General features: G+C 39.9%; 1 protein-coding gene across 1 annotated transcript in view; it reads right to left on the bottom strand.

Annotated features, from left to right (window-relative positions):
* Positions 1 to 11,620: 11,620 nt before the first annotated feature.
* pcdh19 (protocadherin 19) overlaps positions 11,621 to 17,018 on the bottom strand; it is a 78,831-nt gene continuing 73,433 nt past the window's right edge. The window contains exon 4 of the mRNA XM_007891855.2: positions 11,621 to 12,285. Coding sequence (XP_007890046.1) covers positions 11,687 to 12,285 — 599 coding nt within the window. The 3' untranslated portion in view covers positions 11,621 to 11,686. The remainder of the gene's footprint in view (positions 12,286 to 17,018) is intronic.

The following is a 17,018-nucleotide window of genomic DNA, read 5'->3' as shown; positions in this document are numbered from 1 at the left end:
TTTTACAGCTGTCCTTTTGGTAATAGAGCATACGTGACGAGTAGCAATGGGATATAATTTGCATCCCACTAGTCGGCTGACTTGTGATAAGTCACGAGTAGGTTATAGGCAGCTCCACAAGTGGGATGCAATTTGTATCCCAGGGATGCTCATCAGGTTTGCTAATTGTACCATATGCTAGGCTGGCAAGTGAAATTAGACCATATCAAAAAAAAATGCTGCATAATGATGGAAGGCCATAGGAACTAGGTCTGGTGATAACACTAACCCATCCTTTTCTTTTGCTGCCCTGAATTGGGCCATTGGGGCCAAAATGCAATGTTTGCAAACTGGATTCATTGCATTGACTGCTACTCAAAGTAGATTCATTAGAATAGTTGTCCCAACTTGGGACTTGAACCTACCACCTTCTGACTCTGAAGGGAGCATGCAAAAAACAGTCATGCCGTGATCAAATAAACTTACAGAACAGGCTTGATAAGCTAAATAGCCACCTTCTGTTCTTAAATTCCCAAACCTTGATGTGTAAATTAGATTCTACAGCAATAAAGGAGAACTTGAACTATGCTAAACAGTCCTTTATTCGTACAAGTCTTTTATTTGAATGTTGCTGGAAGGGAGTTAGTTATTAAGGATGCCTGTCAGTTCAAGTGCTGTGTATACCGGTAATAGAAAACCTTTACAAAGCCTTTTGTTGAGAGAACAATGTATGTACTATGTGATTATCTTCCTGATGGCTCATCATTTCTGATATCAATATGGTTGGTGAATCTGTTTAGTCCAAGCCTGGGGAATAGAACTCCTTGTGCAGTACTGTTTCTTGTGCATAGCAATGTGCACAGGTAATGTTTTTCCCTGTGTATTGGATACGCAGTAGTAACTATTGTGTGGCATGCAGTTGGAGGCAGGACAGAAACAGACTTCTGTTCAGAGTAAAGTTATCCCTGGAGAAACAGTGGAAACCAAGTGCTGAATTTGGAGCTTGTCCTTCTGTTTACCCGCTTTAATACTGTGTAAACGCTGATTTAACTCTTTGTGATAGAAATCCCAAATTGTGGATGGCTTGTGAGTTCTTACGATCTGGAATTCATCACCTGAAAGGGTGGTTTGAAGCAGATTCAATAATAACTTTCAAAAGGAACTGTATAAATATATTTGATAAGAAAAAAAATTCCAAGGCTTTGGGGAAAGAGTGGAGCAGTAGGACTAATTGGATAGCTCTTTCACGGTACGATGGACCGAATGGCTTCCTTCTGTGCTATAAGATTCTATGGCTTTAACCTTAAAACGTAGCCTTAGAATTTATACACCTCAAATTGAGTCCTTTTGCAGCCAGTTTACTGCAGTTTTTAAATTTTAAATCGTACCAAATAGGATCAACTCTCATTAACATTGAAAATCTTGCATTTTTTAAGGTATTATTTATAATAGCTTTCATCGACTTTGATTCTGACTTGCATCGAATCAACCCTATGAGTTGAGCATAAAAAATGCATTGATATATGTCCAGTGCCCCTTTCACAGCAGGAGCTGATCAATTTTGCATCTGAACCTTTGCATGCCAGTTACAAGACTGTCTGAGATCAGCCTGATGGATTGCAATGATGTGTTCCAGTTCATATAGTTCCTTATTTCCTATCTAATACTATCTTGGAAAAGCTCCATGATTGATCAAGTTCATTCAGTGAGGAATTGAGCCATACAGACCTAGAGGATGTTGGGTTTGATACCTGGTCAATGCTGAGTTGGCTGATGATAATCCTTGCATTTGATATCGCACCTTAATCATGTCATTGAGACGTCTCAAAGCGCTTCACAGAATAGACTGTAAAGTGAATTGACTGTATATTTTGTGGGAGAAACACAGCAGCCAATTGCACACAGCTGTGCCCCACAAACAGTCTTGGACTGAGTGACCAAATTATCATTTTTTTGGAAGGGATTATCACTCCTGGGAAAAGTTTTCTTACTCCACACGCCTAATAATAATCCCTCCAAAACAAAACAATAATAAATTGGTCATTTTCAATCCATGACTGTTTGTGGGACACTGCTGTGTGCAATTGGCTGCCGCGTTCGCCCACAAACATATGGTCAATTCACTTTACAGCATATTCTGTGAAGCGCTTTGAGACGTCTAGAAGACGTGAAAAGCACTATATCAAATGCAAGGATTATTATTATTATTCAGGGTAACAATAAGAGTATTGATGTGGGGATCAAGACCCGGGGTTAAGGAGGGAACATCAGTAAAGGTTCACTGATCGCTATTCAGGTGATTGTTCCTTAAGTTACAAGTGTGTAAAAGTTGGGTAAAGACCCGCATCAGGTTCAGCTCTGAGATGACAACCACTGAATACTATGCCAGCATGCACTGCATTATCAAGATTTGTAGTTTTTAAAAATAAAAAATAAATAATAAAGCCATTTGTGTGTGGTATTGGAGGGCAATAGTGCCCATTGAACTGGTTCTCCCTCTCCCAATTTCAAGATGGGGCGGGGGGGGTAAATAAATTGCAATGCTTCTGGAGAGAAGACTTGTTTTTGAAAAATAATAATGCCACAAGCAGAAGTAGCATATCCGGCTGCTTGCTATTGGTAACCTCCGTAGGCATTTTGGATTGATGGAGATGTGTTGAGGTTTATCTACAGCATTCATCATGATCTCGGCATAAACAATAGATGTCTAGTTGAAGCACTTGGAACTGTTGCAGTGCTGCTCTGGTCATGATTTGTCAGACACTTGACAGCTTGGCTATGTCCCCATAATGTGGCAGAGGATTGATTCTGGCATAGAGTAGGTCAACCCTATTCAATGTGGTAGTTCTAAGAGCTTTGGACTGTACTGCGCTCAGGAGCAAGAGATAGATTTTATACTACAGGCATGAGACATTGTCTCAAGTCCCTGCTGACCTCCTACAGGGTGCAGGATCTGTATGGAACAGCTTGGAGTCCAATTCGTTGCCATTCAAATGTACGTGTCGAACTTGGCACAGCGAAGGAAAGTTTCCAATTCATTTATAGTAGAAGAAAAAAAATGACAATCCAGCATTAGATTGTATGATACATATTAGATTGTTGGTGTCATAAAACATAATCATATTTAATATTCATTTTATAAAATTCTGTCTAACCTTGTTCAGATGTGACCTTTTTATATGCTGCCTTATGATATTTCATGCAAACTAAATTCATGGAAAAAGAACTGGGGATTTGCCCGGGTTTATAAATGTGGTCACATCACATTACAAGTGAATTTCCTTGAGCGACGGAAAATTGCAACAGTCTACACTGCCCTGCAGTAAACCTTCCTTGAGTTAGTTGAATGGAGATCAACATTGGCACAGTATGTTGTGGAGTAAACTGTCTTACTGTGCCACCAGTCGCCTTTATAATATCCTGTGCCAAAGTTAATCTGCATCCAGCTAACAGGAGATATAACTAATGCCGGGCAATGTAATCTAAGATTATTCTCCATCCTTAATGATTTTTTGCTCCTTGTTGTGATGGATTTCAAGGCTGTGGAGGTTGAAGGTCAATCTGGAGTGGTCATCTTTCGGGGAAGGCTTTCTGTTTGTAGGTCTCCAGTTCCACGATGGCTAGAATGCGGTCATGCAACTTATCAGACCACTTAAAGTGTATAATGTCTTGAATTTTTATGGTCCGAGAGGGACTTAGCTTAATTGCAGAGCCATCTGCAGATATTTAACTCAGCATTTTAACTCTCAGGACATGGGTTTAAAGCCGAACCGTGAAAATGGCTGTAAAAGAGAATTTTTGGTTGCTTTTTGTAAATCAAATAAAACTTAGAGTGAAGAATGATTGGGTTCATTCTCAAACGGCACTGAAGTTATTTTCTTCTTTGGTGAATGGAACCGTAACCTGAAGCTTGATTTCACATCAGTTCCGTCATTCGTGAAGAAACCTCTAAATATGCATGTCACACACTGCTGTTTGAGATGTGTTGAAAATATGAAATAAAAATCAAATTGCTTCATAAACAAAACCAAAATAGTACATTGAATAATTGGACTTATTTCCCCCCTCAATTTGCTCTTGTCTTTGAGGTTTGACTGAACGCAAATTTCTGATTTTTATTTCAACTCCTCCCTACACACACACACATATGCACAGCCTTTGCTGCATAAATGTTTTAATATTCAGTCTGGTGTTGTCCTGTGAATATTAGAAATGTTTGTCATTTATGCTTTTTCACTTCATGACTAAGAACATCCCCAGCTTGGGAGAGCCTAATGAAAACATGCTACCACAGAGTCTTGCTTCAATAATGTGCAGCTTAGATGAAGATCTGCACTCACACCAATTTGGAAACTCAATACAGAAAGAGACCTAGTCTATTAGTGAGGGAATGACTGACCTGCTGATAGGCTTCAACTTTAACAAGTGACAGTTAAGAGCATAAGACTCGGGGAACAAACAATGTACAACATACTGAGCCTGTCAATGTTTGTCAGTCAACATTCACATAAGCCAATTGCCTCTTTTGAATGTGCTCACGATATGCACAAATCATTTTATCTATTCCGAGTTCTCTGCTGCCCAGACAAGCATGGAAGGCATTTTAATGAATTTTATATTTAAGGTCTTACCTGGTGGAGAATTTTTTTTCCTTTGCTTTTTGATGTTAATCTTTGCATTTGATATAGTGCCTTATACAGATCAGGCGTTCTCTGTAATATGCTGTATTTCACATTGACATTACAAAGAATTATTGGCTTCCAGTTAATTATTGCCCACATATTATTTTTCCTATTCTGTATTTACTCAGAGGAGCACACAATAATTTTTATTAAGGTTGTCACAAAATAAAATTAATACCAGTTGAACAGAAGATAAAATGGCTTAAATATCTTTGATAGTATCTTTATGTATTTATGTTCAATATTTTGTAGAAGTTTATACCTTTATCAGCTCAACGCTCCATTTCATCCTAGAATCATAGAATAATACAGCACAGAAGGAGGCCATTCAGCCCATTGTGTATGTGCCGGCTCTTTGAAAAGATCTATCCAATTCAATCCCACTCCCTGCTCTCTCCCCGTAGCCCTGCAAACTTTTTCTCCCCAAATAATTATTAGCTTGACCATTTCTCTGACAATCTAAGATTGTGCAGCATTGTGGATAATTCTTAAATACAGTTTGAATTTGAAAGACTAGTATCCAAATTAAAAATATTTTCTCTTCTTCTCCTCCAGCTCCCCTAACCCCACTCCCCTCCCACCCCCCACCCCCAAGTATCACTCAACCAGCTGTGCCTTGAGAGACATCCTCCTGACCTGAAAGGTACAATATAAATGTATATGGTCCACACAATACACACAGTTAAACTACTTTACAGTATATTCTGAGAAAACGCTTTGAGACATCTCACTGATGTTGTTATAAGATGCTATATCAAATGTAAGAATTATTCTATTTTATTTCAAGGTTGAATTGAAGAATTTTCCGCAATTTAGCTATTTTAAATTTTAAGGCTAAGTGAACTTTAAGGCTAGGCATGTTTGAGCCTGCAATGTGTAAAAGCTGACTCATGTAGTGTCCATGAGGAGATTGGTTGATTTTCTGCGGTATCCAGTATACAGTTCCCTTCCCCAATCCCCCCGAGGTGTTAAAGTCAATTGCAGTGCCAGGACTGCTGGCCTGGGTGAGATCAGCAAACTCAGCACAGATCCGGGGATGAACCTGTGAGCTTCTGGTCTGTATAGCATTGTGCCACGTTGTACAGCCCATTCTGTCTTAATGATCAGAGAGTAATACGGCTTTTGTTAGTGATTTTTATGCAGTTATTTCTCTCCCAACCCATTCATTGCTGCCAATCCTGAGCACTGATTGGAAGGTCACACAGGCTCGGATCACAAATTCCACCTTTTTGTCTTAATTTTTGAAAACAAAAATACATCTCATACTCTCTGGAATTAGGTAAGCAGGAAGTGTCCCTCCAGGGAGAGGTGAACACTCCACTTCAGAAGCAGATAAATACAAATGTGGAACTCTGAGATCGCAGATCTAGAAAATCTTATTTTATCTTAAATATATCTTGTAGTCATTGCACATTTATGTAGTATTTAGAAGTGATTCTAATTTGTCTTCGTAGCATAGCTGGAAAGTGTGTAGTTGGAAGGGATTCAGATACCTAAGCAGCATTTGAAGAACATTATTGCAGAACTTTTACAAGAATACTGCAGTAAGGCACAGCAACTGTTGGGTCAATATGGATCTGAAACGTGTCGAGTGAACTGCCTTTGGCTCCAGAATTAACTATGTAGCTCCTTTGGAATCAATTTCATTTACTGTTTAACTCTAATGTTTCTGTTTGATGGGTGGTCTGTCCTATCCATTGCAATGACTGGAGCCAAGAATTTGATTGAGGTCTCGCTGCAACACTGAACTGGTTATTTGCACAATCAATCACAGCTCCCTGTCATTACGTGTTGACTGACGGGCATGGGGTGAGATGCCGGGGACATCACCACAAGCCAAGGAGGTGACTCAACTGAACTGTTGCAAGTGTCCGGGACTAACATGACACTAATGATTAGGGAGTCCTGTTTAAGAAAGAAAGTTTAATTATGAACAGAATTGTCTTCATAGACTGATGGACAAGTGGCAGGTGCATGTATCATGTATTTTGCAAAGCTGGTTACAAAGAGAAATTGAGTATCGGGCATGAGTCAGTTGTGTTGGCTCTCACACAGGTGTTTTGTTAGGTTAGGTGCATATTTGCTGTCCTAATTTGTGTCTGCTTTGATTCATGTATCTTGCTTTTGGTTTACGTTTGATATTTTATTACCTGCTTACAAAAAAACCCTGCAATTTGCAACGATCCTTCCTGATTTTAATATCCCGAGGGACACGAGTAACCACAATGTAACCGTATCAGGATGAGAATATGTTAAAGTTCCTTTCTGACCCGAAGCCAATAAAAACAGACCTCCAGTAGTGCAATCTGATATAGTCAACCCTGACCTACTGCATTCCACACACAGTTCTCTGATCAGAACAGGCTGAAACCATGGTGCTCAATGGAGTATTTGATACAGTGCTTTGTTGTTTGGATCTGCGTGTTGCTCTTTGCTGAGGTTAGCATTTTGTGGTCTGTGTTTGTTGTGGGGTCGCCGTACGTTCATGTGCCCCACTGTTTACCAGCAGGGGGTTACACAAAGAAAGCAGGCTGGAAAGCAAGCGAGGATGGAGAAGAATCGGGACACCACAGACGGGGCATGGAGACAAGAGTGGGGTCAGGCCTGAAGGAGACAAAGGCATTTCAGGAGAGAGACAAAGACGAAGGGGGCCACAGAGCAAGCAACTAGTGTCTGCTATGCAAAGCAAGTGAGGGGGGGTGGTTGTGGGGGGAATAGTCTCTCATCTCCTACCAATCCAGGCTAGTTCTGGCAGTGGCATATGTGATCCGTTCTTGAGAGAAGCCTTTCTCAGAACAGAACAATTATCTGACTATAAAGACTGGTTCTATATAAGCCTGAGTATTACAATCAGATACTAATTCCTTGGCTGGGAAACTCTTAGTTATAGCCAAACTAACCTGTTACAATCTTAAGAGCAGAAATATTACCGACCTATTGATGTTAACATTAAAGAATGGTTTCAGGCTATCTTCAGGCAAGAAAGGGTTAAAATTTCACAAACCAGCATTGAAAAGACAGAAAAAATATCTGCAACCTATCATTTGAAACATTATAATAATTTAATAAAGCTGCTTTATATTTCATAAAATATACAGAAATGTGGTTCTTATTTTACAATGAACCAATCACTGTGAAAATGTACATAACATATATGCATATACAGCATGTTTTTTTTAAAACCATTTCACACAATCTTTGACAGATAATTGGGTAAAACAGTCTGTGCTGTAAACACCCAGCTTTTTTTTTGGCAAATGACCGGTGTGTGGTGTTATCAGATACTTCTTAACTATGACTCTGTGAACTGAGATGAGAGATTGTTATCTTTTGCTTATGCTCCAGCTGTAGCAGCACATTTATTTGTTTCCGATGACAGATGAATGTGATTCCATCTTTAATTAGACTTTTTGCAAGAGCAATTTTGACATATAAATCTCCGACAATGCCTTCTCTTCAGAAACCATTTATTTTGCCAGTCGTAAAGAAATCAGGTTACCCACAGGGCACTCCAGGAGGTGTTAACTAATGCAGTGCCACAAAAAAAATTGGAGTGGTGGGGAGGAGGGGGTTGGAGAAATGATACAAGAATTAATCCTCTGAGCACCGGGCTTCTTTGACACTCATTGTAGAACATAAATGAGCTGTCTGTCCTACAGTTCTAACATTGAACTTTAATTTGGAAGAAAGTATCTTTTATCATACATGTGAGTTACAATATTTTCACGAACACAAGAACGTTTCTCAATTAACAATATTCTCCGGAAAAGTGAAATCACCTAACACTATTTTTTTTGGATTTTTTTTTCCCCCTTCTCTGATGCAAGATAAAGCTGCTGTAATCCTCAAAGGGTTGATCACTACGACTGCTCGTATCTTTCAGTGACTCCAACACCCTTCTCTCCCCCCACCTCATTTTCAGCTCCCATTTGCCTGCTGAAATCTTTCAATGTTAAAAAAGGAATATTCCCAAAGTGGGATGCTGTCCCTATTCCAAAGTGACACACAAATCCTTCTCAACTCAAAATACAAACTGCACCACGGTTGTGCATACAAACTTTTACTTTGAAGTAAATAAAGGCAAAAAAGGCAAGTATTAGATTTTGTAAATGAGTCAGTGTCTGCCATGGACTGCAAATGACTGCAACTACTAACTGTACAAGAAATCACAGAGACATATGAGACTGACAGACACTGGGCCAGCTGGATATTGCACTTTAAGTTCGAAAAGAAAGCTAGCTGAACCTACAAAGAATATTTATTCCTTTTGTTAAAAAAATAAATGCCAAAACAATGAATCAAGGAGTTTTGCGAGCCTATGTTAATGTTTCCTTCTTGTTCCCTTCCTTTTCCCTCAGCCCCAATAATTCGATTATCATTTTATAACTGGTCTGTTGGATGTGCCATTTCTGAAGCTACCAGGACACAGACCTGCCACACACTCCTCCTCACCCTCTCTCCCTGGCAAGTGTTGCTCTTGTGATTAGCGGTGAGACAGACTCCACTTCTCTGCATGAATGTGGAGATCCTCCACACACAACTTTGTTCTCCACATCACCTGAACAAGGAGTGATTTTTAAAAAAAAACAATCAAGTGAACAACACTGTTCCCACTGCAGTCAACTCGAAGCTGGTATGGCTCATTTCCACTAAGGCAGGAGCTAAGTTTTCCACAACACTTTCATTCAAATTGCTCAAGTTAACAGGAGCCCCAATAGCCTGACTTGGAACTCATTTACTGGGGAGTACACTGAGGTGTTGGCCTCTGCTATGACCATCCTAGACACAGCCAGGTGATAGCCCATATCTTGTTACTGAGCTCGTCTTTCCTGTGCCTTTTTGTTTCGCTTTAAAACTTTTCATTTTGAGTTTTTGAACTCTGGTACATGTAAAATTCACACACCCAGGAACCGCTCTTGCAGAACAACCTTAAATTCACGAACAATATATGGCCACCGTTAAAATGCACCTAGATTTACAAATATTAACACTATGACAGCTAATCAGGGTTCTGTAGTGAACAGGATCAGAGGTACAAACCCCTCAAACTTGGTCCAGTTCTGAAGGTTAAACCATGATCGAGGTTTGTAATGAGACTTGATACAATAGGCACACATTGGGGTAAGGTAGGGGGGGGAGGAATTTCCACATACTATATTTACAACTTTCCGTCTAAACCTCTTTATTCCTTCTCTCCTCTCCTGCCCCGCCCCCCCGACATGACTACTTATATTAATAGATGATCAACTAACTATTATCAAAATGTAAAATGTACGATGTGAAGGCACAACTTTCCCGTAGCTGCTGCGATCAAAACTCCTGCCAATTCTACACATCAACGTCCCAGCCACCAAAGATCAATACAGCGAGAAGCTCCCTCTATGAAGTCTTAGGTTGTCAACACATAACAAATTCAACGCTTCTGCTGCGTGCTGGGATGTGCAATAGCTGGGGACTGGGCACATATTGAAAATACATCAATGATTGTGTTTTTTTTCTACTGAAATTATTATGGTCATTTGTTTCGTACCATGGCAGCTTAATCGATACTAACATAATACAAGCTTGTGGCTTCAGATTGGAGACCTAATTTACTGGCACTGGAAATGGCTGGTCCAGAGAGAAATTCACTTGTAACAAACTCTCACTGGATATGATGTGGGCACCTGCAAAGCCAACCACCCAGTGATTTCTGGCTGTCGAGACCGACAGCTCCAGAAACTAAAAACAAAGGCCTCAGTCACCGAATGCCTTAGCAAGAAATAACAGCATCGGGATTTCTGTTATTATGACTCAAAGAGGTTTAATTAATTTCTGAACCGTTAATTGGTTTGAGGTTTATAATTTGTTTTAAACAGTGGTTTATTTCAACTGCCGTTTCATTCGCAAATTGCTTTGTTTTTGAGTGTTCAAATGCACTAATTTTCTCTCCCTCCTGTTTTATAAAACTTTATTTAGGTTCACTAACTGTCGTGCCATAGGAATAGCACGTCTCACACTGCACCACTTGACTTCACTATTTGGTACAGCTCTACCTCTGCATTACTTAGACTACCTATTACTACAACTTACATTTTACTAATTAATATCATGATATAAAAGCTTATTTTATAACTTGAAAATACTGACACGACTCAGCATTTTAATGATATAAGTAACACATCCCATGGTTAATGGGATAAGGTGATACTTACACAAACTGTGAAGCTGACTCAATAGGACACACTCACTGGGTGTACAGTTGGCTCCACTCATTGTATAGATACATTGTTAGTTAGAGGATACCCCTCTATTTACAAGAGATATTGTTCTGTTACAGAACAGCTTGCCTCAGACCTTTTGGGTTATGTGCAAGGGGAGGTGTCTCTGACCCAGGTTCACTGTGCTTTTACGAGGTACACTTGTTGCTCTCGCCCATTTTATACAGAAAGATTATAGGGGAGAACCCACTCTATGAAGGAAACGCTACGAGTACAAAGCAAACTATCACAGCCTGGTACTGTCATGAGGCTTGGGCCCAGGGTTACGTAGATCTGGAAGGGGGAGTAAGCATTAGAGAGAAGCGTAAAATTGAGAGATTCTGAATTGGACGCTTTCAGTTCTCCAAATTCCCACTGTGACTTGGATGCTGCTTTTGATACAGCTCACACCTGAATTTTTTGAGACTTGTCTGTTGGCCTCAAAGTCCTTGAAAGGGCCAGCAAACTAGTTACTGTTCACCCATCTATCCGAAATGAGTGAATTTGAACGTGAATGTAAATAGATCGAGACCAATCCAAATCTGGAACAATTGAGCACGAGACTTTCTTTTCAAGAGCTCATCTCTTAGATTGCTACCCCACCCCCCCACCTTGATATTTCTATCACCTATGAAATAAAAAATAATCTTTGATATCGGAAAATTTTAAATGTAAGAAAAAAGCATTTAAATACAGCGAGCTGTACATCAAAAAAGAAGAGAAGCGACTACAAACTGTCACGGTGCTAATAGTCATCTGCATCGTTGGTTGTGTGTGGGATGGCCATCACAGTACAATGTCCTGTATTCGTTTGATACCCGGCGAGTCCTTTTCCCTGCAGTCGTGCAGAAGGTGGTTGATCTCTCGAGCGACCTGCTCTGAGTCGACCTCCCTGGATGCTGGCTCCGACAGACGCGAGGAGACGTGATTGACGGCTCGGTCGAGGTCTCGTGTGGCTGGACAGTGCATCATGGAGAATGTGACTGGAGGCCTGTTGGACGTGGGACTGCTCAAATGTACAGGCGTGCTGGCGGGACTCGAAATGTCAATACCGTTGCTTGTTTCCTGGCTACTGGAGACTGAACCATTCACTTTTGGGCTACACATGGGCAGGTCAAATGTCCTTTTCCCCTTTACATCTGTTTTTTCGTTCTCAGCAGTGCGTTCCCTTGGGTCTTTGCCAAAAGTTGCAAAAGTTCTCTTGGCGCTCCCATCCTCGTAGGGCTCAGAGTCCACGCTGGTGGCTTCTATAGACAGCGCAATAACATTCCTGCCACGGTCAGGGGATTTGGCACGACTTGGCAGAGGGACCCGCGGCATCCAACATCTGTCCGAGTGGCCAAGAATCCGACATTCTTCCATGCAGGTGAATCCTTCGTTCTGATCTGTGAAGGGGGTAAAGACAGTCAATGAAACAAGACGTTACTTTGAAAGGAAAGTATGGACGCTTTGTCAAGGAGCTGGGTTAGTAATGAAAGCGTTAGGTTGCGAGTGGCAATAAACCTTGCAACTCATTGCACTGCATTCTCGGTCCAGGTACATTCTTGCAGTGTTGATGAGTTGATCAATCATAGGAGCCCAGCCTAGGTTAGGCCGAGCCTGACTTTATCCATCATCCATCCACATTAGTGGCAATAAAGGGTGAGTGATTTCGATCATGAGGAAATGACCCTGGCTGAGTTCATCCCCTCCTTATCCTGGAGACTCTTGAGGCCAATTGTACAGCAGACCAATTATCTGACCAAGTGGCAAATTCAGTACAGTCCCTGGTTCAAACCTAGAACCTTCATGGTTTATATATCTCAGTAACGCACTGGGGTATACACTTACCTTCGAGAGTCTTGGAGAGCTCAGTTAGAAACGAACAAGCATTGAACCCATCAAAGCATTAACCCAGTATGCACATATTTTACGTTAAGACAACCCACTGATTTATTAATACATTTTGTCCCAATGTAAGTATGTAGATAAAGACCAGTAATACTGTTAGAGTACATTCCTGATAGTCACGATAATTCAATGATTTCAACAAGATTTATATACACACACGCATATAGGCACACAGTGGAAACATCAATAAAGAAGTGAGCGCAGAGGAATGCTTTAAAGCTCATTGATATTGTGCTGCTTGTCTTTTCCCCGTGCTCAGAATGGAATTGTTAACTACACGGGACAAAGGCTGCCCTGAAATGGGTTGTTAGTCCACTCTTGTTGTTTGTTGTATAACCAGAAAATATCATGCAGCTAGTTAGTGTCTCAGTATCCACGATGGTGCATTGCTCTTTCAAAGCGCCAGCACAGACATGATGGCCCAAATGGCCTTCTTTCTGTGCCATGAATTTCTATGGAAGACTATTGTAGCCACTTTGTTTCAGGAGTAAGGGAGATTCACAAGAGAGATGGAAAGGTCCTTCCACATTCATTGAGCCATTAATTGATTTTTCCCTGTTGTGCTCCCTGTTTACACCATGTAAAGAGAAAAAACATCTTGCCCTAAACATTAACTTTGAGTGGCTAAAAAAAAAATAATAATAATAATCCTTGCATTTGATATAGCGCTTTTCACGTCTTCTAGACGTCCCAAAGCGCTTCACAGAATATACTGTAAAGTGAATTGACTGTATATTTGTGGGCGAACGCGGCAGCCAATTGCGCACAGCAGTGTCCCACAAACAGTCATGGATTGAAAATGACCAATTTATTGGTTTTGTTTTTGGAGGGATTATTATTAGGCGTGTGGAGTAAGGAAACTTGCTCAAGGTTTCGCCTGGAATTGAACTCAGGTCTCTCACTTGCAAAGCGAGTGCTCTAACCACTGAGCTACAGCACTCCATATAAACAAATTAACAGTTTAAGTTGTAAACTTAATTGTAAACTTAAGCCCTGCCTTAAAGTGTTTCATTACATATATCATATTCTAACAGTACCGCACCACCAATGGTGGGTGCGCCTTCAGCCACTCTGCTCCCACCCCCTGGAAATCCATCCCGCAGTCCCTCCAACTCGCCCCCTCCCTTAAAATAAATAAAATAAATAAATAAAACTTAAACTTAAACTACATGAAAGTGGCTTCATGTAGTCCTAAGAAAACTGTTGCTAGATCGGAGAAGTTAATGTGGATCATATGAAGTGTGATTTCTACTACAGAGTGCAGATGCTAAACAGGTAATTCATTAAAGTGATGAAATAATGGGAAACGAGAATTCTGATTTTTTTATGAATTAATTATTTTCCTTCTATTCATGCAGCCTAGTTTATTCAATTTTGCAGATAAAATGTTGACTAAAATTGAGTAAATGATGGAACAGGCAAGACATTTTAGTTATTACAGGCATGCATTATCACAGGAAACATAAGGTTGTTGAGAAAGTGCTGAAAAGTTGCAACATAATTGAGAGGGCAAGGGTGCCAATTCATTGTAAACTGTTGTGGCATAAACAGTCGTCAGCATTGCCATTCAAACCCAGGTAGCAAGTTAGACCAAAGAATTGTTACTCTGCATTCACAAAGGGATTGAAGAAAGGAAATCTATTGAATATTTCATCATTAACGTAATTTGGTTGCCGTTAATTGATTTTTTTTAACAAAATAGAAAGCAATATTCCTTTTTGGAGTCCTCAAATGTTACATTAAAAAAAGCCATGGAATGTGCTAAAAATATCAATTAGGTGCAAATGTAGCCCTCAAAAAAGGTAAAAGTGTTTGGATTCTTTATACATTGCAGTCATTGGAGCTGGACAAGTGACAGAATGACATATAAATCTTTTGAGTAATTATAAATAAATAACAATCCTTGCATTTGATATAGCACCTTTCAGGTTGAGAGGACTTTCTGAAGTGCTACACATGACATACTGCACGTGTAGAGAATTTTTGTGGGAGAATGCAGTAATTGGCAGAAATACAAGTGGGATTGCAAACAAATAAGAGAGCAGCGAAATCTAGTCATTTTGTGTTTCCATTTTGACAACTTCAAAATATTTTGTCAACATCTCAAAACTGTCCAAAATTTGATAAATTGCCAGTAACATTTGCCTCAGGCCCGAATTGCTTGAATATTGCACATCATACAAGAGAGCTATCAGGAATTGGAAAAGGAAAATGATACAAAATTCGAGAAAAACAAAACATGAAATTAATGCAATTTTATTGACTCTGTGGTCAGCTTTAGCCAAAATTTCAAAAACTGATCTTAAGAAATGATAATAATAATAATAATCCTTGCATTTGATATAGCGCTTTTCACGTCGGGAGGACGTCCCAAAGTGCTTCACAGAACACATTGTAAAGTGAATTGACTATATTTGTGGGCGAACGCGGCAGCCAATTGCGCACAGCAATGACCCACAAACAGTCGTAGATCGAAAATGACCAATTTAATTATTGTTTTTGGTTTTTGGAGGGATTATTATGATGGGATGGAGTGGAAGAAACTTGTGTCAATGGTACGAAATGGATTTGTATTTTAATATAAACACGGTGGGTAGCAGCATTATTGTTAAATATATACAACACCATAATGAGAGATCTCTTCATTTCTCAGAGGCTAGCATTTTAGCTGGACATGCTTTCAACATCCTGTTTCTGCTTCAGCTACTCAGATTGCACGCTTGATGACCTGCTTATATCGCACTGCTACCTGATGCCACTTTCATGTTGAAACAGTGCTGAAAGTTTCGCATGATTTTAGACAGTAATTCAATCCTGAGTCCCTCCCTCAGACGCAGCTTAAGAGATGGTGTCAGTGCTTGAATAGTTGCAATATAAATTGGGTATGTAACCTCAGGCAATTTCCAAAAGAACTTTTAAACGTGAAAGAAATGTTATCAGATATTTTCAAATGTTTATTTAAAGTGGGTTGCATTCAATGTTCTTTTAGTAACATTGAAGCTCTGAGCACACGTTTGGTTTTGTGTGTGTGTGTGTTTATGCAGAACACTCCTCAGTCAAATTTCAGGCCAGGCGGCATATATTCTGTATTCCACTCCAAGTCTGCTCTGCTGGAAGCAATAATGAATCACTCCAGCAGTATCAATTCAGCGTGAATGTTTTGAGTAAGCATGCTGGGACTATTTATGTTTCGCCTTTGCGACTTCACCAATGGACAAAATACAGTTAGGTTGTGGTCAGACAGTACAATGATATCTACTTCATGTTAAATACCGAGTGAAGCAAATTTAACTGGACTAAAACCTTACTCTGGTCTTTGTGTCGATATGGGCAGGTGATACAAAAAATATTAATTCTTGGGGCGCCTTTCATGTCGAGAGGACACCTCAAAGTGCCTCACAGGATGTACTGTAAAGTGCAGTGACTGTGTACTTGCAGGCGATGTATTTAGATGCATGATGAATTCAAAGCTAATAATTTGAGGCAACTAATAAAACACCTATCCACTATTTAAACGGTTGCAGAAGAAGAAAAATAACCTGAAGCTAATCGGCAGCTTGTGCTATCTGAGCTGTGATGTTAAAATCAGTAAATAACAGATAAGTGTAGAACCATGAATTAACATTTGTTTTATGAGGCAATAATGCTTTAAGTTATGTTACTAAGGCATGGAGAAGCACCATTGAAGCTGCGCTTTAGATTAATGTGCATATGAAATACAGTAGTTGCAGCTCAATTAACAGAATAATTGATTTAATAATAATAATCACGGGAACATCCTATTACAACAAATGGAAGAGCACTTCACTCAGGCTGGATACATTTAGTTACAGACTCTACAGGAGGGAATATTAATCAAACTATTGAATCCCATTTTAATATAATAATAGTCCTTGCATTTGATATAGCGCCTTTCACGTCTGCGAGACGTCCCAAAGCGCCCCGTAGGATTACCTGTGTTCGGAGTGAAATGCGGCGACCAATTTGTGCACAGCAATGTACCACAAACAGCCGTGAAGTGAATGATCAATTTTATCTGGGCGATTTAAAAGGAAGAACAGTCCTTGCTGCCTGCTGGGTGCCTGACTTTTTGTGCACAAATAAATCATAACCAGTCGTGCGAAACCTTCAACCTCCCTGCACGACAAATTTTACTTTCACAATCTTCGTCCCTGCTGCCTTACTGTATCAGAAAGAAGTGTGATGTTTTCTCTCAAAAAGCGGAATA

Source organism: Callorhinchus milii, unplaced genomic scaffold, assembly GCF_018977255.1.
Source record: "Callorhinchus milii isolate IMCB2004 unplaced genomic scaffold, IMCB_Cmil_1.0 Scaffold15, whole genome shotgun sequence".
In the NCBI taxonomy this organism is placed as follows: Eukaryota; Metazoa; Chordata; class Chondrichthyes; order Chimaeriformes; family Callorhinchidae; genus Callorhinchus; species Callorhinchus milii.
The sequence above is the reverse complement of the archived record's forward strand: the minus strand, read 5'-3'. Positions and strand labels throughout refer to the sequence as shown.